The following is a 23536-nucleotide window of genomic DNA, read 5'->3' as shown; positions in this document are numbered from 1 at the left end:
TGAGCTGAGTGCAAAAGAATAAATACAACACAAAATAATTCTTATGCTTTACCCTATAAAGACTATATTATCATCATCAATATTTCGCACAGTGTATTTTATCAAAAGTTCATTGCAATGCACAAATAAGTCAAATAACAATGTTATCGCTGGTAACTAGAGGTTTGTGATACAAAAATCATACACCGCACTTCTTTGATCGTGTCCCGATGAGGCGGGCTTTCTGCGTGCTGGCAGCGCTTATGAATGAACAGCAACAAAACATTGTTGGTAAAATGAAACCAATAGTGAATTTTAAAGAGTGGAAGTTTCGTGATCCTCCGAACTATGCTGCTCTGCCTATAGACGAAAACCCAGAGTATAACGTGCCAGTAGCCGTTAAGGATGCTGTATTCTCCAAGGTAATGTTTTTTGCAAAACTGCATGTTAGTTTCTTATTGCATCATATTTCATAATAATTGGTAATTGATGAATTGGAGTAGGTTCTACTTGAATTGAGTGAGAAAACACTTGATAATAGTAATTTTAATTGTGCAAAATAAGTATTTTGTGTTCTATTTAAAAACTTTAATTAAAAGATAACTTTAACTATTTTATTATTAGACTTAATAAGCTGATTTTGATGCTTCCAACTTTTAATTACAAATGACGTCTACCTGTTATGCTTTTGCTCTTAGGTAAATAGTCGAAACAATTTTGATAAAAATGTTTATTTTCTAATAACATTCTAACTAGTAGGTAAAAGCTTGTTTTAAATATCTTTCTATTTTATACAACATTGTTATTAATATAAATCATAATTTCAGGTGCCAACAGAGCCTCTAATAGGTAAACTGCATTTAGTATGTGCGTCTGATGAAGCATTGGTAGACTTACTGGACCTACACCCGTCTGTGGCAGAGTCGGAGGAGTTCATCAACTTTGTAGCCGGCAGCTATCTGCCTGAGGGAGGCTTGAGTGTATCACACAGGTAAACATATTTAATAAGTAAATGTAGAAGTTTGCATTTGGATCATGAAAAACAATTGAATGAATTTGTATATGGCATACAGATATTTAAGAAACACCTATGATAAAGCATTATGTACTAACTCTGGTAGTGTTACAAATAGACAGAAAATACATTTATTAAACTTTAAAACCTTTAAAATATGCTTGCAGTAGCAGTAAGATCAGGCAATTTTTTAAATGTTATTTTATGGATAAAATATATTTTGATGCAATGATAGATGATGTGTTGATGTTTTAGATATGGAGGCTACCAGTTTGGTTTCTGGGCTGATCAACTTGGAGATGGCAGGGCACACATCCTTGGAGAATATGTTAACAGGTGTTTTTCTTTACACATCATATTTTTCAATAGATATGAATCTTATTATATTACTGTAATATAATGTAATGACTCAGCTATATTAGAAAGATATTTTGAACAGCTATCGAATTCAGTATAATTGCTGATGACAAGCAATTTCACTTATCTACTAAAAATAAATGACAAAAATATATTCGAGATAAGAATTTGTAAACCAAACTAAATTATAATAGTTAACTTTTGATTTGTTGGTATACAGTGCTGTTATATTTAAGGCGCGTTCACACGACGCGCGCCTGACCAATGATTGATAGACATACTATGATTGATGATAAGACCAATGTTCTAAACTAAGAAAAGCTCACGCAAATAAAATCGCGTTTGTGCACATGACCTCATATTGCACCATCTTATGTAATTTCAATTTTTTTTTTCTTAACCAGTAAAGGTGAGTCCTGGCAGCCTCAGCTGAAAGGTTCCGGAGAGACTCCATACTCTCGCTTCGGAGACGGCCGTGCAGTGCTGCGGTCTTCGATCAGAGAGATGATAGCCTCAGAAGCTTGTTACCATCTTGGTATACCTACCACTCGGGCGGCTGCATTGGTAGGTAAGTTTTATTTCTTCTTCATGTTGTTTTTATCCAAATGTACCTTTGAAACTCACATACTTGTTTCAGATTTTTTGTAATCTTTTTTCCTCTTAATTTTGCTTGTATTTGGTCCTACATTATAAGGGGAGACTTTCTTAACAAATTACAAGACCCAGTTACAGTCTAACAAAATAATACCAAAATCTCGAATTGTAAATACAATTACGGTCAAATAAATAAGAGATTTTGTAGGTATAAATTATAAGTAGCAGTGGTCAAACCAGAAGCGACATAGCAATGTTTTCGGCTAGCAGTGTAGATTCAAGGTTAATGTTAAAGGTTAATGTCTCCTTCCATCTTCCTTAAAAGAAAATGGTCTCCTTCGTAATTTCGTGAGAAGACCCTTCTTCGGTAGTGGGATAGTAATATGTTGAATATATTTAAGGTATCTTCTAATAACAGTGCTTTTAATATTTTATTTGTGTCCAGTGAGCGACGATCACAAAGTATGGCGCGACAAAACGTACTGCGGTCGCGCTCGGCAAGAGCGGGCGGCCGTCGTCATGCGGCTCGCTAACGCGTGGTACCGCATCGGTTCTATAGAGATACTGCTCAAGCGCCGCGAGCCACACACTATGAAGCTCTTAGTTGATTTTATTATAAAGGTAAGATAAGACATCATTATTTCATTATTAATGTTTATCAATAAAAATCTTTATCATATTCCAATTAATTTTCGCAAGAAAATAAAACGTTACTTTTTGGTTAATCACCCTTTCTAAATAAAAGCGAAAATCACATGAGTATGTGCTTAGTATTTTGGAGTTTTTCGTAAATAGACAAACACAAATCACAGGAGGTGTTTATAATAGCTCTTTAATTGCTTTCAATTACGTCTGATGCACATTTTTTCTGAAACTCATTGTTTATGTTATTTTTAGCAACATTTCCCAGAGTTGGAGAATTCTGACGACAAGTATGTGGATTGGTATTTAGAAGTGGCTCATAGAAACTTGGATATGGTGGCCACATGGCAAGGTAATTGAAAATTCTTAATATTACATAATACATTTAGTCATAATTCCAACCAGTTTCTGAACTTGGTTTGTCCTGCGAGAGCGAGACCATTATAAGAATATCGTCTATCAATCGCCCTGACTCATCTTTATTTGTACCCATAAAAGTAAAACAAGCAGACTGACAGAGACTTAATATGCAATATATCATTATAACATTATATTGATTATAGCTTTATAGAAATATATTATTTATTGGAAGTGTATTTTTTTAATTACATTAATTTTCCCAGGTTTCGGCTTCACCCACGGTGTACTAAACACAGACAATGTGAGTCTGCTAGGACTCACCATTGACTATGGTCCATACGGATTCATAGAGCACTTCTATCAGAATTACGTACCTAACTCATCCGACGATATGGGCCGGTACGCTTTTAATAAACAACCTGAGGTATGTACGAGTAAAATAAAATTGGTTTCATCATTCTCTCATAATTTTCTTTTCGTAATTTTAATTTTCTTTTCAATTAGTAGCAAATCACTAGGTCTCGGGTTCCATTCCCAAGTCGAACAAACTGTTTTCGGATTTTTACTTTTACTGAATTTTACAAAATAATGACATAGACTCAAAATATGTATATTCCTTATGACTAACATTCAATGAATTCAAATGAATTTTATTTCTATATTGGCTAAGTGCTTGAGACCTAACGCCTTCCTCATTCCGGTAGGAGATGCTTGCCCAGTAGTGGGTTAAGATTACTTATTTATTATCATTCATGTTTTAGATACTGCTATGGAACTTAGAGAAGTTGGCAGAGGCGCTTGAACCGATACTGTCAGAGGATCAAAAAGAAAAGATCAAAGACATTAGAGCAACACTCAGTGAATATGTTCAAAGAAATGTATTGTATGTATTATTTTATAATATCACAAAATACTATTTTTAGGGACACATCTTATTTTGCCTATACCCTTCATTATTCTGTAAGGAGACCTTTGCACCAGCAGTGGGATGGTAATACATTAAATACATACGGAAAATCACGCCTTCCCATAGGGGTAGACAGAGACCAGAGAACGCCATCTGGTACAATCCTTACAAACTCCCTTTGCTTCATTCACATCCATACATCTTGTCATATAGAATTGCGGGTTACGAGTACGCCCGTGACCTTTTTGTAAGACATCACCAATATTATCTGCCTTTCAAGGGCTTTCATTATAATAATACATTACTGTTAGGAAATGGTACCTATAATTAAAATATTTACTGATTGTTTCAGAAAAACACACCTTCTAAAACTTGGGCTGAAAGAAATGAAAGACGGTGATGATAAACTAGTTCAAGAACTATTTGAAGTGATGCAGTTGAAAATGGGAGACTTTACCGCTACGTTCAGACAACTTGCTGAGGTAATAAAAAATGCTCATGATTTATAAATATTTTATAATAAAGATTATAAATAAATTAAATCACGTCCTTATACAATGGAGGTAGACAGAGACCAAAGAAATACAGAACTTAGTCAAATACATATTTATGTCTTATTTTTTTCTGTTTAAAATTGTATTGACAAAGGGGTTAAAGTATCACTACCACTCCGTTCATAATAGGTTCTATTCTCGGATAAAAATGGTAGCGAATTCAGGGCGGGCTGGTTTGTGGACAAACATTCCTGTTAGTGTAGTTGAGTCTATATGGACATTCATTTTTGGTTACATAATAATATTTAAATGTATTTCTTGTTTTGCAGGTAGAATCACAGCAGTTATTGGATAAATCTGTTTTAGAGACGAAGTGGTCGTTAAGTAAGTTTATTGATACACCGAACTGGGAGAAATGGGTGAAGAAGTATCAAGATAGGCTGAAAGAAGAAAATGGTAAGAATTAATAAAATTAAGTTTTATCCAGTACTTATGAAGTCTCGGATCTTTTCGAGTGTATTAATCAAAATTGTACATTATTTATGTTGGTTTCTTATTTTTTATGCTTTTTAAATGTCTGTCTAAACGTGTTAATATTTAATGAATTTGAGTGTTATACATAGGAATTAATGCGATCGTTAACTTTATTTAGGTTTTCTGGACGTTTTGACCTTAGCAGATGCTTATTTTGATTGTAACGCAATTTATTTTATAGATAAAGCTAGGTACCAAAAATTATGTATTGCAATCTTAGCGTATTATTTGTTTCAGTAAGCGAAGATGAAAGACAATCTCGTATGGTGAAAGTAAACCCTGTGTATGTGCCTAAAAACTGGATAATGCAAGAAGCTATAGCAGACGCTGAGAAAAATAATTTCGAAAAGGTTGGACTTCTAAATAAAACTTAATTTTATATACCGTCTAATACATTGGCACAAGACGCAACGTACAAGTTTTTTTCTGAACGTCGTATTACTTTCGTGCTTATTCTATCTAACCAGACTTTAATTTATTATTCCAGGTGCGATTCCTCCTGAAGTTGTTCAAAAATCCTTTTGAAGTGAATGAAGAAGCAGAAAAGCGTGGATACTCATCACAACCACCGAGCTGGTCTTATGGACTCAAGCTTAGCTGTTCCAGTTAAATTTACAATATTATATTTAATTTGTGATAATATAATAATATAGTATGAACAATTATTATCAATTAATAATGTAATTTAGATTGTAGGCTTACAAACAGTAGAACTTTTGTAACAAATCAGTTTTAAGGTATCCATGGTCATCATGCTTTATCTAATAAGGTTGCCATTTATTGTAATCTGTTATTTTTTTTACGTCGAAATATATTATTTTGTTGAATAGTTGTGTTATTTATTTTCTGCAATTACCATATTGGCATCTTTTGCATAGACCATACCTTCACATGAACTAGGTTTTTCAATAATAATACAGGGACTGGTACCAAGATATACCAAAAGATGTTTTAAAAAAAATACTGTAATAACTCTTCATAATCTATGATCTTAAAACTAAAACAAAATTATTTACAATCAACATAATTTCCTCTCTGGCAACAAATGTCCCGCATCAATCACTCATAATCCTCATCAGCACTGTCATCTGGTTCAGAATAATCTTCATCTATCTCAACTTTCCTTCTTTTTGGTTCTGGAACATTCTCTTTCTCCTCCTCCACTGCCTTCTGTGCTTCTGTTTTGGCAGACCTATGGTGAAATACAAAAGAAATGGTCTTTGCCAAATCCCAGCATTGTTTTAGAACTAAATCAGCCAGGTTTTTCTTGTCTGCACAATGATACCAGTTAGATAAGTCTGAAGTACAGTCAGAATTTTCTGGAGGCAAAGTCACTTGGATATTATTGACACATCTTCGACACTTGAATTTGCTGTGGGTGTCTGACAAGGTGTTCTCCTCTAGCCTAAACAGATCTTTGAGGTCTTCAGAAGTAAAGTGCCTTAGAGACTCCTCATTCTGGTCCACAACAGTATCACTAAGTGCTTTTTTATGAGCTTGTCTTTGGAATATCTTTTCTTCTATAGTACCAGTAGCAAGCAGTCTGTAAATAAAGCATGGTTTCTTCTGCCCATCTCGCCACACTCTAGCCATAGCTTGGTCATCATTAGCGGGGTTCCAGTCAGGATCAAACATGATTAGTCTATTTGCTCCAATGAGATTCAAACCACAACCACCAGCTTTAGAACTTAACATAAATATCCATTCCTTAGATTCCTTGCTGTTGAAACTTTCCACTACTTTAGCTCTCTTCTTAATTGTCATAGAGCCATCAAGCCTCACATATTGGTAACATCTCTTTCTACATAATTTTTCAAATAAATCTAAGGTTTGTGTGTAATTAGAAACTAAGACAATCTTGTCATCAGTATTAGTCTTCAAATTAGCAAGAATGCAATCTAATATCATCAATTTTCCTGACAGTTCTGGCTTCACATCCTTAGTGTCATAATTACTTGGTAACAAGCTCAAAGCCTTTTCAAAACCTTCAGATCTTTCAACAATCTTATCATATACTAAATCTGGATGGTTGCAAAGTTTCTTCAGTGTTGTAATACTTGAGAGAGCACTGAGAGTATTCTTGTCGCCATTTCCAGAGAATTTGTTTCTGATTGCATCAGAATTGATAAAGTTTTTGTACAACTGAGTCTGAAGGGGAGTCATCTTCACACATATGACTTGTTCAAACTTCACTGGCAAATATTTGGTGAGCAAACTACTGGTTCTGCGAATCATACACTTATTAACTATTGATGTGAGAGTTTGTAAACATTCTTGTGCCCTTTCTCTTTCCTGTGCAGTGGCCAGAGCATCTTGACCTCTTAGGATAGGATTTTCATATCTTTTCTTGAATTCTTGAGCTGTACCCAGTATACCTTCATTGACAAAATGTACTAAACTGAAATATTCTGTCAAATCATTTTGGATTGGAGTTCCAGATATTAAGATTCTTCTTTTAGCCTTCAAACCCATTAGTGCTTGGTATGTTTGATTCTCACTGTTCTTTAATCTGTGACCTTCATCACATAGTACTAGGCCAACTTCAGATGAGTGGAGTATATTAGAGTAGATCCTAAATGTCTCATATGATATTATTAGGACTGGAGTTGCTACTCGGGTAGTCGTAAATGTATTCATATACTGCTGTAGTTTCAGAGTAATGTCAGCTTTAGAGCCTCCATCCATGGCCAATGCATTAATTCTCTGCCCAAGCCACTTGTGTATCTCATTATACCAATTCTTAACTAAACTACTAGGACACACAATGATTGCTTTACAAATAGTTGGTTTACAATCAGGCCCTTGCCTTAACAGAGTCCATAGAAGAGTGATACACTGTAAAGTTTTTCCTAAACCCATTTCATCAGCCATGATACATCCGAACGCATTTTCTATCTGTTGTCCAGTGACACAGTCGTACATGAACTTAACACCGTCTCTCTGGTGGGGTCGCAGGATGTTCCCCAGTACCGGGTCTACTACAACAGCCACTTTAATGTCATTGGGACTCATTTTCATCTTCTCGTGTTCAGGAATATAAGGTGGACGATACAACACCAAAGCATTAGGCTCATCAGGATCATGAAGGGCACGTCTAACCTGCGTTCGTTTCAAACCCAAACTTTTACCACAGTACGAAGACACATAGTTAGGTATAGGCACTTTGAAGGGTTTATTGAGGATCTGCTTTATCAAATCTTCGTGCTCCGACGCAGATAATGCTTGCGAAGCTGATTTCTGAGTCAATGGTATCCTTGCACATTCCCGCTTTTTTCGTTTCGAGTTAAGCAGTGGGCTTTTGAAGACATTATCGCTTGAGCCCATCTGGCTCGGCGCTAAGCTGCGCCTCATCTTGATTTTAAATGTTTACACCATGGAAAAATATTGTTTTACGAACAAAAGAACAAGAATCAACTTGTACAACTTGTTTTGAAAATGTTCACCAAATTTGACATTTACCAAACTGTGTTACCATTTTAGTAAATATTTCACTTTGTCAGAGTATTGGGGCTGCCAAGGTGAAAAATACAAAACGGTCCAAATCTATTTTCTTTGCAAGCTGAAAATTATTGTGACAAAGATTCCTTTTAAAACAGTCAGCTATGTTTAGATTCTCAGGATTGTCTAGAGTTAAAACTAAATAAAGCTTATTCCTCAGGGACAGGTTAAATAAAACAAAATAATTAGATTACAAAAATACTTATTACAATAAAAAAAAGAAAACATCTAACAAAAACTTTCTCTTACTTTTTAAGTTACAATGGTTACATAGATGCGTCACAAGTATTTAATACTAGTATAATAATCATCACAGACAATTTTATAAACTTATAAGACTTCAGCAAAGTTTTTGAGTCGAAAATTTAATATTGGACGTTGCGATTACATTTTAAAACATGTCGGACAGAAATAATTATTATAAAATTAGTACATAATATGTATGATAGATATTATTCTAGTAGTTAGCAACTGAGGTAAATGTTGCCAAATTGGCTAATGCAATAATTTAAAATTAGAAGCCGATATTTTAGTCATCTCACTGGTATGGCGCATAATTAAGAAAAAACAAAGCCAATTGTAATAAAGTACAATATGAAGCTTCAGGCATTAATGTTTAAATAGCTACAAATTACATTGTCTCACACACACACTCATGTTTACGAACTAAATTTAAATTAATTAAAAATTTGCTCACAAAGTAGGTCTTGTGGCAGTTTAACAATGTTAAAAAATAAAACACCCATAAAGTAAAATGTTCACGACGGCAGGCCAATAATAAAACTATATGCTAGTGATGGACAGCCGAAAGAGGGTTTAAATCCGTTCTTCCACCTCTATTTATGGCCCTACCGTCGCGACAAAAGTAAAACCAAGTCCAATGCAAGCTTTAAAGCTTATTGGAGAGGTTTTTATGGTTTAAATTACAAGTTACAAGTATTGTGCCATGTGCGGCCGACAATGCTAGCAAAAAAGAAGACAAAAAAAAAATTAAAGAGAACATTATTCTGATTTTTTTTATGTTATTGGAGCATTAATCTTTACAATGAGTTTTTATTAATAGGATTAGTTGTGCGGTATATTATTATTATATTTGGCTTCTCAACAGCATTATAATATTGGTTCAAAATACATAATTTGGGATACATTAAGGCAATATTTTATTGCTCATAAACATTATAATTAGGACCCAGTATACTGATCAATAGATAGAAATAATTGGACAGATTCATTATTAATTACTCAAAAATTTCACAGGCTAAAAATTGGTAGGGTAGTTTATTTTTTGGTGTTGCGCAGTACTTTGATGTTGGTACCTTCGAATACGCAGTCCGTTCGCGACGGGTACACGTTCTTTAAGTTGCCTTCGAGGTCTACCACTTTGACCTAAAACATAAGATGATGTGCATTAGTTTAAAATCCGAAAGTATTTATAAATATAGAAGAAAGGAAAAGAAAATGCGGAAGTTTGGATTCTTGTTACTCCATAACACCAAAGCTACTATAAGGGCTCTAGAAATACCAGCTATTGCCCGTAGTTTTGTGTGGGACATAACTTGAGTATATAGGGACAGAGTAGCAGGTAAGAGCTAGCAAATTGTAATTCCTAAAATAAGTAGCTCTAAATAAAATTACCTGTTGCACAGTAAGTGTATGGAAGGTAGACTCAGGTTCATCAGAACCGATGCCAAGCAACAGACACTCTTGCAGCATCTTGTTCATTACCGTCTTGCAAGCACCCAGGGACACATGGGATGTTACTTCTACCAGCATTGACTTGCTTTCTTGAGACATCTGAATTAGAAATTAAAGTTTATACCATTAATAACTGAGAATATAGGTAAGATACCTACTACAATACCTGTATTCTAAATTTTATGAAAAGTAGGCAATTTTCAAATCAATTTAATGCTAATAAGCACATTAAATTTGTGAGTCATTATGCTATAATGTAGGAACTAATTGAAATTATACACACATAGAACAACCATTTATCAATACATAGTTAATTATTATGGAAAGAATATACTTGGCAGATTATCAGAACAAATTATAATACCTTAGTATCCTCGGAGTTGGTGATTGGTGGGAAACTGATGACCTTTCCACTAGCATCCTGTAAGCAGGGGTAAAGTGGCTTGCCTTCCAGTAGGTAAAGATACCTGAAAGTATAAAAAATGTGTTTAAATTTAGCAAAATAAAAACTTTACAAATCATGAAAAAAGATCTTTTTCTAGTCAAAAGCAGGCAATTTTTTGTCAATTAATAACCCAGAACCTAACATACCTAATCACTACATATACAAATAGTAATCTTAACTTATTCATTGCAAATAATCTGGTTTAATTAACGGCAGAAAGATAAATATAAATAAATCCTTAGTAAAATCTTACTTATGTATTCCAGAGTAGACATTCCTCTTCTTCTCTTTGCGTAGTGCCTCTGCTTCTGCTGTTAGCTGCTGGAACAGCTGCTCACCGGAGCAAGGCCTCAGTCTTGACAGAGGTGTTAGTTTAAGAGCACCTGGAGCTTTGGCTGTGTATACTAGGTTACCTGGTAAAATATAATACAGTTTTAATAAAAACATATTCTCAATTAAACTGGTTGCCATGCTGTTTTATAGCTTTATACCTCAGTTCTTGTATGGTATTTCCCTCTCTCTCTTATAAATATAATGAACTTCTCATAATACATATTCAAGCAAACATATTAGTGATTTGATTTTCAGTAATACTATATATGCTTCAAATGTAATGTCTATAAAGTAGTATTGTTAGTTTTCGACATGAATTTTAAGAAAAAGATTTAAATGGAGCTTAAAACTCTGCTTTGTTTTCCCAGCTATGGGTGAAAGCTTGGTTTTATGTTTGTATGTATGTATTTAAACTCACCTGGAGCTATCTTGCTAAGATCATGCGTAGCAATAGTAGCAACATTCCTCTTGTCGCACACAGTGTCATGCAGTTTAGTTTGCATCTGTATAAACTTCTTAAAGGAAGTCTCATTGAAGGCCAAATCGTTCACAATACAGCACAGAATGTACGGACGAACTACTCCCACTTGTGTTTCAATTATCTGTACTTTTAAAACATCATCTTCTACATGTAATATTTTCAAAGAATGGCACAAATCGGTCTCTACGTCTTCAGCTGGAGGCTCCTCTTTCTTTCCCTTCTTGCCCTTGCCTTTGCCACCACTTGGCTGTGCCGAATCACCCCCCTTAGGGCAGTGGTCTCGTATGTAATCCAATATCTGTTTCGTACGACATTGGTCAACGAGTTTCATGAACCTTTTGTCTGTGAACTTGTTGCCTTTGAGGTTTATTTCTGAAACACAAAATTATAGTTCTAATTAGAAATATATGTTTTGATAAAAATTCGCATATTACAAATATTGTGATAGAGGTGAATTTTACATCGCACATTATTGCATCATTACATATGCAATTGATTTTTCTGAAATAAAATTCTTATAAAATTATTTAGATTTATAAATTGAGATATATTTACCTTTCAATTTAGAAAGATTGGCAACTTCTCCAGGAACAGTTTTAAGTTGATTATCACCTACATCAAAGTTCTTCAACGATGGAAGGCTACGAGCAATGTAGTTAGGCAAAGAGTCAATAGCATTGCCTTTCAGCTTCAAATCAGTCAAATGAGGCATATTAGCATTCTCAACGTCCAGAAAACTTGTTAGTTTATTATTGGAAACATCAACTGTTATGAGATTTGGAAAATCTGTAAGCTTAGGCATTTCTTCAATTTCGTTAGAACTAAAATTGATACTAGTCAATTCTTTCATCTCATTTAGACTGTCTGGAATACTTTTCAATTGGTTTCGAGACAAATCGAGCACCTTTAACTTCTTCAATGAGGTTATGTTTTTATTGAATTCTGTTATCTTGTTGCCGTATAATAACAATGACTGCAGGTTTACTAAACGACTTATATTGTCTGGTATAGCTGATAGACACGTATCACTAATATTTAACAGGTTTATGTTTATTAATTGGAATATTCCATCGTCCAAACCATTATCCGAAATACGTTTGGAGATAGCCGCACCCGCCAATTTGATTTCATGACGATTTTCTGATTTAGCTGTGATTACTTCTGGCCACGACATCTTTCGCTAAATTTAATTTCGATTTTACGCGGTAACTAATGTACTAAAACGATAGCAAATAAGTATTTTACAAGAAAAACACGCACCACGACGGTTGCAAACAGAAAACATGAAAAATCTACAATTCTACACTGACGTTTCAGACGTCAATGTCATCATAATGTCAAGACCGTCAAATAACAGAGCGAAGTATTTCAACAATCAGCCTGAAAAGATGTGGTCTTCATTTTTGAGCCCACATATAAACATCGTGTGTTTTACAAATTGTTATCAGGTATTAATTTGGTTGGTCATGTATGTAACTGCCGCGCAAGAGGTCTCGCGTTCGAATCCTGGGCGGGGCCAAAAAGTATTTTCTGTTAAGAATTTCTCAGTGATTGCGCGGAGTTAGGAAGTTAAGATTGTAAATCTCCGTACTTCATACTTGAGATCATATAAAGCCGTCGGTATAGCCTTATAATTTCGGGGGTTTCCCGAGTATTTGACAGCCCCGAGAAATTGACAAAGTTATCAGAGTATCAGACGGTTTTCTGGTGTTCACTAATTTCCCTGACGATGGCGCTCTGCTAGACAGGGACTACTCTCAGTTAGTTCAAACAATGTTCTCTTATCTTTCCTCGTTTACCGGAGTTTAGCTTTCTACATATTATGCTCCCTTTTACGGACACCTACAACATTTTCGAGTTTGAGTTTTATCGACGTCTCGAGCCGTCGCCGCGTCGTATGCGCTGGCATAAATATGTAATATTTCTGACATAATGACCATCGACTGTAAGGAATACTGCTTTTTAAGTCGTTATTAATCCTAAGATAAAAATGATTTATCTGATAATATAACGAATAGTTTTGATTTGGGTATACATTATCATACTAAACAGTGATTACTGAAACGATGTGGAGTGCAGTAATATTTTTAGCTGTCGTTGCCGGAATTTCGGTAATACCCAATTTTCAACTAATAATTTAACATAAGATTTTGTATTATTTAATAGGACAAACAATTTTTTTTCAGATACTACCTGGATAGTACCTATCTAATAGACATTTATTTTTTAATTATATTTTTCCAGGCATCTGCCGAAACTCTTCAGGCTTCGGGAGACCTCCCAGGTAAGAGATTTACAATACCTATCACAGACTTTATAATATTAGTATAGATTCGGTATCTTTTAATTGGTACACTTACAAAGTACTGTTGGATTACAATCTCTCTCAGTAGTCTCAGTGCTAAGTCGTAAGCGACTACGTGATAGAATATCTTTGTGGTACATTACCGTAGAAAAAACCCTACCAGAACCTACCAAGAGACAAGAAAACCATGTATAACTTGATTTATCTTCTTTATTTTTAAGAGTCCCGTATCGTATCGGGATGGGAGGCGCGCGAGGGCCAGTTCCCGTACATGCTGTACCTCCGAGGCATCAGGTGGACCGGTGACATCAGCGCTTGTGGAGCGTCAGTCATCCATCGCAGATGGGGACTTACTTCGGCAAGATGCACTGCACAGTAAGCGTTACTTTTATTTTGTCCAGGTGCAGCAAGTAAATACCTAATTATGCGCAACTCATTAAACACTGCATTGAGTAGGTAAAACCTATCGTAGATTAAATTCCCGCCCGTTGTGTGTTTCGTGGGTATAGTAGTACTTTTGGTTTTCTTTTGCCTTTACTGTCAGCCCCCTTACGCGCTAGTGGCTAGCCGCACGGTTTCTGTTTAGTATGCAACCACCTGACAAATAATAGCGGTTAAGTGCGTACAATCACAGATGGTTGCATATTAAACTGTAAAAGCGCCTAGCCGTTCCCGCAGCTAACCACTAGTGCAGAAGACTTAAGCAGTCTTTAAAAGGTATAATGGAATCAAAGACAAAAACATACAAAAAATACTTTTTATCTCATTAAAGAATTGAATTAATGAATGACGTCTTTTTGGAGAATTCGCTTGGTGGTCATTATCACAGATAATCACTGCAATCTTGCTAATATTAAATACTTCGGCACTAAATTGTCAGTTTTAGGATTAATCTCATCAATCAATTGATTAAAGACCAAAGTCCAATGTACGATATTAATCCGGATTATTTAGTTATTTTTGGTTGTCATGTTGCAATATAATAAACAACAGTCAATGGCGTTCCGCAGCTATCTTTAGGATGCAACGAGACATCATATTAATGCCAGCAGGGGCTGATTGCACTTTTCGCGTTTGATTTTTAAATCATAATACCTATAACTTTAGCCATAGAGTTACCACTCCTTTTGCAATATCTCAAGAAAAACTGGGATAGTTATAACAAAATTATTTGTTGCAAGTTTTTTTGCTTAAAATGTTTGATGGCCATCAAATATTAATAAAACTTCTGTGCACTTAATCGCTTATGATCGCGGTTATTATAGTATAACTCGCGGCAGAATTCGCATTTCTTTGCATTCTACTTACATTAACATGGTAGACAGAATAAACCCAACATTCCTAAAAAAATACTAAGTGGTTTTACAACAAAATAAATTAACTTTTATATTATTATCTCTATATTTTTTCAACTATCTCTCCAGACGTACAGTGCTGATGATCAGCGCCGGCAGCGTGAACAGGCTGCGGCCTCGCGTGCACTTCGAGACCAGCACGTACTTCACACACACCAACTACAACGACGCCCTGCAGCCCATCACCCAGCCTGATGACATCAGTCTTATCAACTTTAATAGAGACCTTACGTTCGACAGTACGTATTTATTTCCTAATAATTATTATTGGAAGCTTTGGGGACCTTTTTTTGCACTAAGGATTCCTCTTGTGAAGCGAGACTTTTACAAACATTCAAAAAACGGACACAAAGTACAACCAGACCCGTAACAACTATTTGTGGATCGCATAAATAATTGTTCCGTTAGGGAATCGAATCCACAACGTTCCAACACAATTAGTGGCGTGGCGACCACATAAAATTTTGCTGAAATGTAAGAGCCTCACATGATAGTGCAGTCAATTAAGCTTAAATTAGGTAAGAATCTCGGAATTCGAGATACCCAGCTGTAAGTCTGTAAATACTTGTATATTGACACCCTTAAAGTTGTCTCAAAACCTACATATGGTAGGGTGTACGCAACTATAAAATTTCAAGGTCCAAAGTCCCAAAAACCGGTTTTTTGAGCTTTTTTTGTAAATATCTCATTTCCTATGGAATTTTTGCATTCGTATTCATTACCAATATTGTACAGTATAAAATTCTCTACAAATTTTGTTTGAAATTTTTTTTTTACGGTGAACCGTTTTCGAGATAGAGGGCGGAGAGCGCGCGGTCACAGGATCATTTCAAGTCAACCGGTGCCTCCGGTCGAAGATGCGCCATATATATTATAGTTCATGAACTATCGATAAATCAATGATTAATAAATATTTGTCAATTTCTATTAACTATTACATTATTTTTTATCATTTTTTTCATAACCTATCCACTTTTTATTCAGTATTAATTAACTTATCAACACTTACCTGCCCATGTAATTGCAGAATTTTTCATGAAAATATAGGCACTATATTTGAATTTTAACCTAATTAATATTAATAACTTCTTACATGATGAAAAAAAAAACAAATAAATCAGTATTATTGAAAAGATATAGATTTAATATAATTATGAAGAAAATGATGACACCAATGACTTTTCGAAGTTATGTGTGTATTAGAAATAATTGTCACATGCTCCAACGGTGAAGGAAAACATCGTGAGGAAACCTTGCTTGAATAAAATTTGTTAAATACATTTATTGAGGGCATGCAAAGTCCCCAACCCGCACTTGGCCAGCGTGGTGGAATCAAGGCCTAACCCCTCCCTCATTACGGGAGAAGACCCTTGCTCAGCAGTGGGACAGTAATGGGTTAAATTTATTTATTATTATAATCATTGATTTATCGATAGTTCATCAACTATATATGGCGCATCTTCGACCGGAGGCACCGGTTGACTTGAAATGATCCTGTGACCGCGCGCTCTCCGCCATCTATCTCGAAAACGGTTCACCGTAAAAAAAAAAATTCAAACCAAATTTGTAGAGAATTTTATACTGTACAATATTGGTAATGAATACGAATGCAAAAATTCCATAGGAAATTAGATATTTACAAAAAAAGCTTAAAAAACCGGTTTTTGGGACTTTGGACCTTGAAATTTTATAGTTGCGTACACCCTACCATATGTAGGTTTTGAGATAACTTTTAGGGTGTCAATATACAAGTAATTACAGACTTACAGCTGGGTATCTCGAATTCCGAGGTGAACTTACTATAATGACTGGACTATGAAATTAAGTTAGCTAAAGACTAGAAAGCTAGAAGAATTAGGAAGTTGCGAGGGACGCACTTGTGCGTTGATTCTTGTAATCAAAATAATCACCTTAGGGCACCAAAGAACATATTTTTAGCCTCTGTCAGTGACTATAATCTATGCAAATTTTGATTATCGTGTAGACTTTTTCACTTTCTCATCCCAATTAGAGAAGGCTATAAATTATTTACATAAGCAAAAGCGACAGCTTCTTATCCTTACTTCAGATAAACACACAAACAAAGACCACCAAAAATATGGTGTAATGTTTCAGACTTCATCCAGCCGATCAGACTGCAACGTTCTGCCGACATGAACCGTGACTACACCGACGTGGTGATGTCCACTAGCGGCTGGGGCACCACCTTCACCTGCACTGAGCTTGGATGTAAGATAGCTTTCTTTATGCTTAGATTTCGACACTCGTAAAGCAAACCTGTTAGTTTTTGACTCTAGATTTGAATGCGACTATAACGGACAAAATGGAAAAAGCATTGAGGAAAATACATTGTTTCATTTTCATCGGACATCGGAGCACAAATCAGTAGCCTAGGTTGAAAACTCATTTATTAACATATACAAGCCTTTACATCAGGCTTCTTTTTCACTCATCGAAAAAGATAAAGCGAAAGACTAGGAAGACTGACCTCAGCATATTGTCTTCAGTCTTGATTTTTGTGCTCATGTTTATCCCACAGCTTGGCAAGGGTCTCTCTCTCTTGAAAGAGGGAGGGGTAAGGCTTAGAGTCCATAATTAAAATTTACCTTGAGTTATTAATAGTATAAAAGAAATAAGCACCTAATAATTTGAATTTCTACAGGTCCTACACCCGAAATCCTAAACTGGGTTCACTTGAGAGGGGTGTCAAACTTCATGTGCCTACTGATGTTCAACTCCAACTACTTGGTGAGAGCCACCACCATCTGTGCGGGACCTTTCAATGTTACTAGTCAGTCCATCTGCTCGGTAAGATAATCCAAACTTGAAACTAATCGATACATATTGTACAGAATTACAGTACAGAATTGCTGTAAAAAAAACGATCAGTGGATGGTGGTGTCAATATGTAGGATAGACATAAAAGCAGTAGAGGGGTTATTGCTACCACTACCGATCCCTAGTAGCTATCGATCAATCTTGTATAAACATAAAATAGCGCCAGTAGCGTATTTAAAATGGAACAATTTTACGAGTAGATTTTAAATGTCAGAGTAATAAACTACAGTTTCTATTTTAAAATAGCTTACATATTCTGTAATCATATTGAACTTTGGCAAAATAATTTAAGTATTTTGTTCCGATGTAATAGGTTCCTATTTGTGTTTTAATATCAATTTTATTTCAGGGTGACAGCGGTGTACCTCTAACAGTATTGGAGAACGACGGCGTTCCTACTCAACTTGGTATCGGTTCATTCGTCACTCAATTCGGATGCCATGTTGGTTTCCCCGGAGGTAAACTTAGACATCATATATTTATTTCAACAATTTATTTGCTGATCTCGACATCTCAGATTCGATTCCGGACTATAGCAAAGTCTTAATGGTTTTTTTCTAAAATCCTTTTATTTGTATACAATTTCAGGATTAAACACGTTACTTAGAGCTCTCAGGTTCGAATCCCAGGTGGGGCCAAAAATATATTCCTGAGTTTTTCTGTTAAGAAATACTCAGTCATTGCCTGGACTTCGGAAGTTGAGTTCCTAGACCTTTGTGCTTCGTCCTTACTCATCTCACTGGACTGCCTAGTGTACCTATATTATACTCACATTGGACACTATAAACAAAGTCCTGCCAGGTTGGCTTCAATGTAACTGGCGTTACCGAATAACAGCTAGAAGGCCATTATCGTCATATATGGCGTCATAACATATGTTTTTTTTTCTAAGGCTTCACCCGCACTGGCCACTATCACGCGTGGATGCGTGAAGTGACTGGCATTAACTTCGACTGGACCCGCGCCGGAGAACACCCAGCTCTTGACGATGTGGCTGATTTAAACGCTGATGAAGATGCAGACTTCAGTGATTCCTTCAAATATTAATCTGAAGATGCGCTTGCTTACTGTCAGTAATAAGAATATTTGAATGTCAAATACTGTTGTTTTAATTTCCCGCTTTGTATTTCGTATTAAGTAAACTTTTATAGTCTCAGAATTAGGTAGCACAGTCTAGTGTGTATGGTTCGCATCTGGTGGAAGACTAAAAAATACAGAATTCGGACCCTGACCTTTAGGTTCGTATAGCTACTTAATTTGGGAAAAACACAGAATTATTATTTTTTTATAATCTAGATAAATTTTATTGTCCTATGCCAAAGCTCTATACTAAGTTGTCGGACTATAAGAATAGTATAATGTTTTATTTCATTACCCGATTTTTAGTAGGTACTTAGAAATCTACTCAAAAATCAAATTGTTACCCTACTTGGCGCAGGGGTTGAGTTAGTCACCTCGCCACTGCCAGGGCGTCGAAAGGTTGTTGGTGCGACTCCCATGCGGAACAAATAAGTTTCAGGTCTGGTTGAACTTTGTGTCCGTTGTTTGTATGTTTGTAAAATCCCCGCGACACAAGAGCACAGGGGTAAAATAGAGAGTGAGGATAACAGTTGGGTGACGTCCAGAAGTGACATATTAATAATATCTATATCTTACATTTTCGTCTTATTGAACTAAAATGAACCTAAATACACACATAGAATACTTTTTACTACGATAAACCATTTCACGCGAACAATGTCGCGGACGGAAGCTAGTTAGTTAATAAATGATCAAGACTATTAAAATACTTTTGGGATAACCAAGAAAACAAACAAGGATGTGAAAGATGAAGCTTTCTGTTTACATGTAAAGGGTAAAAATGAGTCCCTATTACTGAGACTTCGCTACCTGTCTGTCTGTCAAAAGGCTGAAGGCAAGACAAATACTAAAAGGCAGAATGAAATAAAAATATAAGCGGGCTCCCATACAACAAACGTGAGTTTTTTGTTTTTTATTAAAAATGATACGGAAACCTTCTTGCACGAATCCAACTCGCACCTGTCGGGTTTTTTAATGTAAATTTTCATAAATTCTGTCCAAATACGAAACGAAAGCAGAACTAAAACTTTTTTTGCCATCTATTTCTCTAACAAATAGGTAGGTAATTATATCAACAACAATCATTATCACTTTTCGGTCAATCTAGCCAACCCTTCCAACATTAATCACTCTATCTGTTGGAAAAACCGAATTGAAATCAGTACAGTAGTTTTTGAGTTTATCGCACACAGACAGACTCAGATAGGAAGTGGTTTTACTTTTTGTAGCGATAAGCAACAATACAGATAGATGTTATGTGAATAGTTAGTTATCTTTTCAATATTATCTATTATGTACTTACATTTAATATTTGTTATAGATACTTTAATTAGTTGTTTATGTTACGAACGTTATCGTTTGACATTATTTTAAAATACGGAGCTATTTTAAATAGAGATCGTACTGCTTAATCCTTCGACATCTGTAAATGGTAGCGCACTCTGTCTGAAACTATACCTAGGCATGTTTATAGACTTAAAGACTCCTCGACATCTCTAACCCTCGGTTTCTGAGGTACATTCAACGGTCGTTTATCTATTCAATAACGTTTAAACTCATATAAAAAGACAGTTTGAATAGATAACCTACTGCTAAATGTGCCTTAGAAACCGGGCATATGGGGATTCCTGACGCCGATATTGGCTACCGGGCCGAAGGGAGCAAATTTTGAGTTTTGGTCAAGAAAAGCGAAAAGTGTTTCCTTATGTCTCACCAGTCTCATGTAGGTATACAGTGAAGACATTACAGGCGCAAACACAGTGGACATAAGATGCCTTTACACACATGCTCTATCGCGCGTGAAACAACAATCGCGCGTGAAAGAGCGTGCGTGTAAAGGGTGCGCAAGGGGAAAGGATAGAGCGCGCGCCGCGCTCATCTGTCAAGCCCGCAAAGAAAATCGCGAGCGAAGAGTGCGCGTCTTTCCCGTTTCTGATAATTCTGTACGCTCCTAAGAACGCGCGAGTGTGTAAAGGCGGCCATTGAGTTGTCCCATCTCAGGGCAACAAAATAGGACTAGTTTAAAAGGGCAGATTTTCTAGTCTACTAGAGTACCGTACCCTATAGGCAATCAATTTAGTTGTTTATGTTTGAAACTTATGTTTCACTAGCTTCCGCCCGCGCCTTCGACCGCGTGAAAAGGTTTCCTGTTCTAAAATAATATCTTACATGTGTAAATCTTTGTTAATTTCATTTCAATCAGTCGAAAATCTAGAAGATTTGTGCTAACTTCCACCCCCTATTTTATCCCCTTAGGGATGGAATTTATCAAAATTCTTTTTTAGGAAATGCCTTTATCATAGTGGCTTTACACTTTATCTTAGGCTTTATCAAAGTGGCTTTTTGACAAAGTTCTATACAATCTTTCACCCCCTATTTTATCCTTTTAAGGGTAGAATTTACCAAAATCCTTTCTTAGCGTCATACGTCATAAGCTGCACGGATCGGTCTCCGAGGTAAAGCCACGCTTGCTGAGGTTGTTCTGTGGATGAGTGACCATCTAATACATCTCAAGTTACTCCGTGCTTCGGAAGGCACGTTAAATTGTGGGTCCCGGCTCTCATTTTCAAAGATCTTTGACAGTCGTTAACAGTAGTCAGAAGCTTGAAAGTCTGACAACCAGTCTTACCGAAGGGTAACAGGATTGTGGATGTCAGATAGGCAGTAAAACACTGGTATCCAGCTGTGAGACTGGAAGCCGACTCCGACATAGTTTGGAACAAAGACTAAGCTGATATATACCTGAATTATCTTAAAATCACTCAAATAAATAATCAACCTACAACCTAGGATGATTGGAATGGAATTCCCAATAGATTTGAATAGTCACTTTGTTTATCTTTATAATAAGCATCAACTTAATGAATGAGAAATGTTAACAATTCTATAGATTACGTTTGTTATCGAACAGCTGGTATTAAATCCCTAGTTTCGAAATATTATGGTGAAATCAGGTGAAATTAATGGGTTTTTCGATGAGTTTATTTAAGTAGAGGTATAAGTAGAGATTCAAACGAAACATAATCCCATTTTCCTACCTAATAAAATATAATAATGACCTACTAGCTACTTTATTATAATTATCACACATTTTCTTAGTAATCTTTAAGGTAGGTAAGTACAAATTTCATTTTGTTTCTTCTGAAAGAAAATGTGCGACTGTAATTGGTAAATAGTCAAATTAAACTCTGTTCTATCAGTGGTTCTGTGACTTAACACTATCTGGTATATCTTTATTTATATAATTCTTCTGTAAGTGTGTATGTCACTGAACTTCTGGACCGATGTTGATGAAATTTTTTGTGTATGTTCAAGGGGATCTGAGAATGGTTTAGATTCACAATTTTGTCCGCTGGAGAATGTTTTTTTAATTAATTTTTAATTTATTAGACACGACAACGTCTGTCGGGTTCGCTAGTGGTCTTGTAGAAGTTGAAACAATTTATAATTCTGGTTAGCAATTCAAAACATAAAAAACAACACGGATGCAAGAAATTTCGTTTAATTAGCTACAATATCCAATATCCTCAATCTACAAATCTTTTTCACTTCATTAATACCAGTATTTACTTCTTGTTCATACGAATTGTGGTACCTTTGCTGCAGCCCGTTTATAATTGAAACCACTTTATTCTCCTTCGCGCAGATGATAAAAGGAAATCCGAATTTTTCTTTGTACCGTTGATTTGATTCGTCCATGATGCTTTTCTGCTGGGTTGTCAGGTCTTGGAGTCCAGCGGCCTGTTGTTCTGCCGTAGATTCGCGAGTCAGTTCTCCTCGAGCCGCCATCTTCCCTGCTAGATCTGGATGTAGTTTCAACACTACTAGTTTGTCTTCAACATTTATTTCTTCCAAGTACGTTTGAAACGCATCACAAAGATCACTCACATTACTAAAAGGTCTTTTATTCTTCACTTGTACGGCACCGTCAGGACACAACTCAATAACATTGCCGAAAATAGTCTCAAATTGTTCGTTACTTAGTTTATTTACATCAGTTATGCTTAGTTTCTTACTCATTTTGTAAAATGTATGCAAAGACGTGTTGTTGACAAGGCTGGGTAGAGATTTGTGTGGTGTGTATCATCTGTTATCGGTGAACGACGTCACAGGTCAATGTGGGTTCAACTAATGACAAATATCTAAACTTGTGTACAAAAGATTATTAACCTTATTGTGTGTAGTATCTCATTTAGTAATAGATAAAAATATTTACAAATTAATGACAGATTCTCTTACTACTTAAACTTACTAACGCTTATTTACATACTATTTTCTTACTCTAAAAATGTGTTTGAATGTATTTTAATGAGGAAATTGAATCATACATTTAATTAGAACTCAAAACACCGTGTCGTGATTAGCTGATGCTAAGATTAGAGTGCTATAATCAGTAACATGTGTTAGGCATCACTATTTTGAAATACGGATATCCGGACTACTATATATCTGATAATAGATAATACTATCTGATCTGCGTCGGCCGAAAGTGCCGATGGCAAGAGGAGTAGGGAGTTAAGTTCTAGAATAAGGACATGGACTGTCAAAAGACTATCTAGTTAGTCTTTTTTTTTTCAAATACTTTATTCCTTTATTTTTACGTAACATAACATTCGAATATTTA

At 35.5% G+C, this 23536-nt stretch overlaps 5 protein-coding genes across 5 annotated transcripts; 2 read left to right on the top strand and 3 right to left on the bottom strand.

Moving 5' to 3' along the window:
- Positions 1–34: 34 nt before the first annotated feature.
- LOC142981539 (protein nucleotidyltransferase YdiU-like) lies at positions 35–5711 on the top strand. Its single transcript, XM_076127535.1, has 12 exons — positions 35–401; positions 807–970; positions 1250–1330; positions 1756–1919; positions 2391–2566; positions 2843–2939; positions 3211–3371; positions 3709–3830; positions 4207–4336; positions 4678–4804; positions 5120–5232; positions 5370–5711. The coding sequence occupies exons 1-12, from the start codon at positions 210–212 to the stop codon at positions 5490–5492; spliced, it is 1650 nt and encodes a 549-aa protein (XP_075983650.1). The 5' UTR covers positions 35–209; the 3' UTR covers positions 5493–5711.
- Positions 5712–5829: 118 nt separating this feature from the next.
- On the bottom strand, positions 5830–8329 carry okr (DNA repair and recombination protein RAD54-like okr). Its single transcript, XM_076127534.1, has one exon. The coding sequence runs from the start codon at positions 8231–8233 to the stop codon at positions 5942–5944; it is 2292 nt and encodes a 763-aa protein (XP_075983649.1). The 5' UTR covers positions 8234–8329; the 3' UTR covers positions 5830–5941.
- A 236-nt stretch (positions 8330–8565) lies between these two features.
- Positions 8566–12648, bottom strand: LOC142981639 (leucine-rich repeat-containing protein 47-like). The gene is made up of 6 exons (XM_076127677.1): positions 11890–12648; positions 11272–11706; positions 10774–10933; positions 10440–10542; positions 10016–10174; positions 8566–9766 (listed from the first exon to the last, which is right to left on the bottom strand). The coding sequence occupies exons 1-6, from the start codon at positions 12506–12508 to the stop codon at positions 9659–9661; spliced, it is 1584 nt and encodes a 527-aa protein (XP_075983792.1). The 5' UTR covers positions 12509–12648; the 3' UTR covers positions 8566–9658.
- A 701-nt stretch (positions 12649–13349) lies between these two features.
- On the top strand, positions 13350–18924 carry LOC142981640 (collagenase-like). Its single transcript, XM_076127678.1, has 8 exons — positions 13350–13445; positions 13579–13618; positions 13861–14014; positions 15064–15233; positions 17110–17223; positions 17657–17802; positions 18182–18290; positions 18725–18924. Exons 1-8 carry the CDS (start codon positions 13401–13403, stop codon positions 18877–18879), a joined length of 933 nt encoding a protein of 310 aa, XP_075983793.1. The 5' UTR covers positions 13350–13400; the 3' UTR covers positions 18880–18924.
- Positions 18925–22398: 3474 nt separating this feature from the next.
- Positions 22399–23100, bottom strand: LOC142981627 (2-oxo-4-hydroxy-4-carboxy-5-ureidoimidazoline decarboxylase-like). Its single transcript, XM_076127661.1, has one exon. It carries the CDS (start codon positions 22930–22932, stop codon positions 22414–22416), a length of 519 nt encoding a protein of 172 aa, XP_075983776.1. The 5' UTR covers positions 22933–23100; the 3' UTR covers positions 22399–22413.
- Positions 23101–23536: the final 436 nt, after the last annotated feature.

The sequence above is a fragment of the Anticarsia gemmatalis genome, chromosome 20 (assembly GCF_050436995.1).
Source record: "Anticarsia gemmatalis isolate Benzon Research Colony breed Stoneville strain chromosome 20, ilAntGemm2 primary, whole genome shotgun sequence".
NCBI lineage: Eukaryota > Metazoa > Arthropoda > Insecta > Lepidoptera > Erebidae > Anticarsia > Anticarsia gemmatalis.
The sequence above is the reverse complement of the archived record's forward strand: the minus strand, read 5'-3'. Positions and strand labels throughout refer to the sequence as shown.

Coding starts and splice junctions, on each gene's coding strand:
- LOC142981539 (XM_076127535.1), top strand. CDS start 210: ATGAGGCGGGCTTTCTGCGTGCTGGCAGCGCTTATGAATGAACAGCAA. Junction 2,940..3,210: donor TATGGTGGCCACATGGCAAG/GTAATTGAAAAT, acceptor TAATTTTCCCAG/GTTTCGGCTTCACCCACGGT. Junction 3,831..4,206: donor TATGTTCAAAGAAATGTATT/GTATGTATTATT, acceptor TGATTGTTTCAG/AAAAACACACCTTCTAAAAC.
- okr (XM_076127534.1), bottom strand. CDS start 8,233: ATGAGGCGCAGCTTAGCGCCGAGCCAGATGGGCTCAAGCGATAATGTC.
- LOC142981639 (XM_076127677.1), bottom strand. CDS start 12,508: ATGTCGTGGCCAGAAGTAATCACAGCTAAATCAGAAAATCGTCATGAA. Junction 10,934..11,271: donor TCTTAGCAAGATAGCTCCAG/GTGAGTTTAAAT, acceptor ATATTTTACCAG/GTAACCTAGTATACACAGCC. Junction 10,175..10,439: donor CCAACTCCGAGGATACTAAG/GTATTATAATTT, acceptor TTTCTAATTCAG/ATGTCTCAAGAAAGCAAGTC.
- LOC142981640 (XM_076127678.1), top strand. CDS start 13,401: ATGTGGAGTGCAGTAATATTTTTAGCTGTCGTTGCCGGAATTTCG. Junction 14,015..15,063: donor TCGGCAAGATGCACTGCACA/GTAAGCGTTACT, acceptor CTATCTCTCCAG/ACGTACAGTGCTGATGATCA. Junction 17,803..18,181: donor CTAGTCAGTCCATCTGCTCG/GTAAGATAATCC, acceptor ATTTTATTTCAG/GGTGACAGCGGTGTACCTCT.
- LOC142981627 (XM_076127661.1), bottom strand. CDS start 22,932: ATGAGTAAGAAACTAAGCATAACTGATGTAAATAAACTAAGTAACGAA.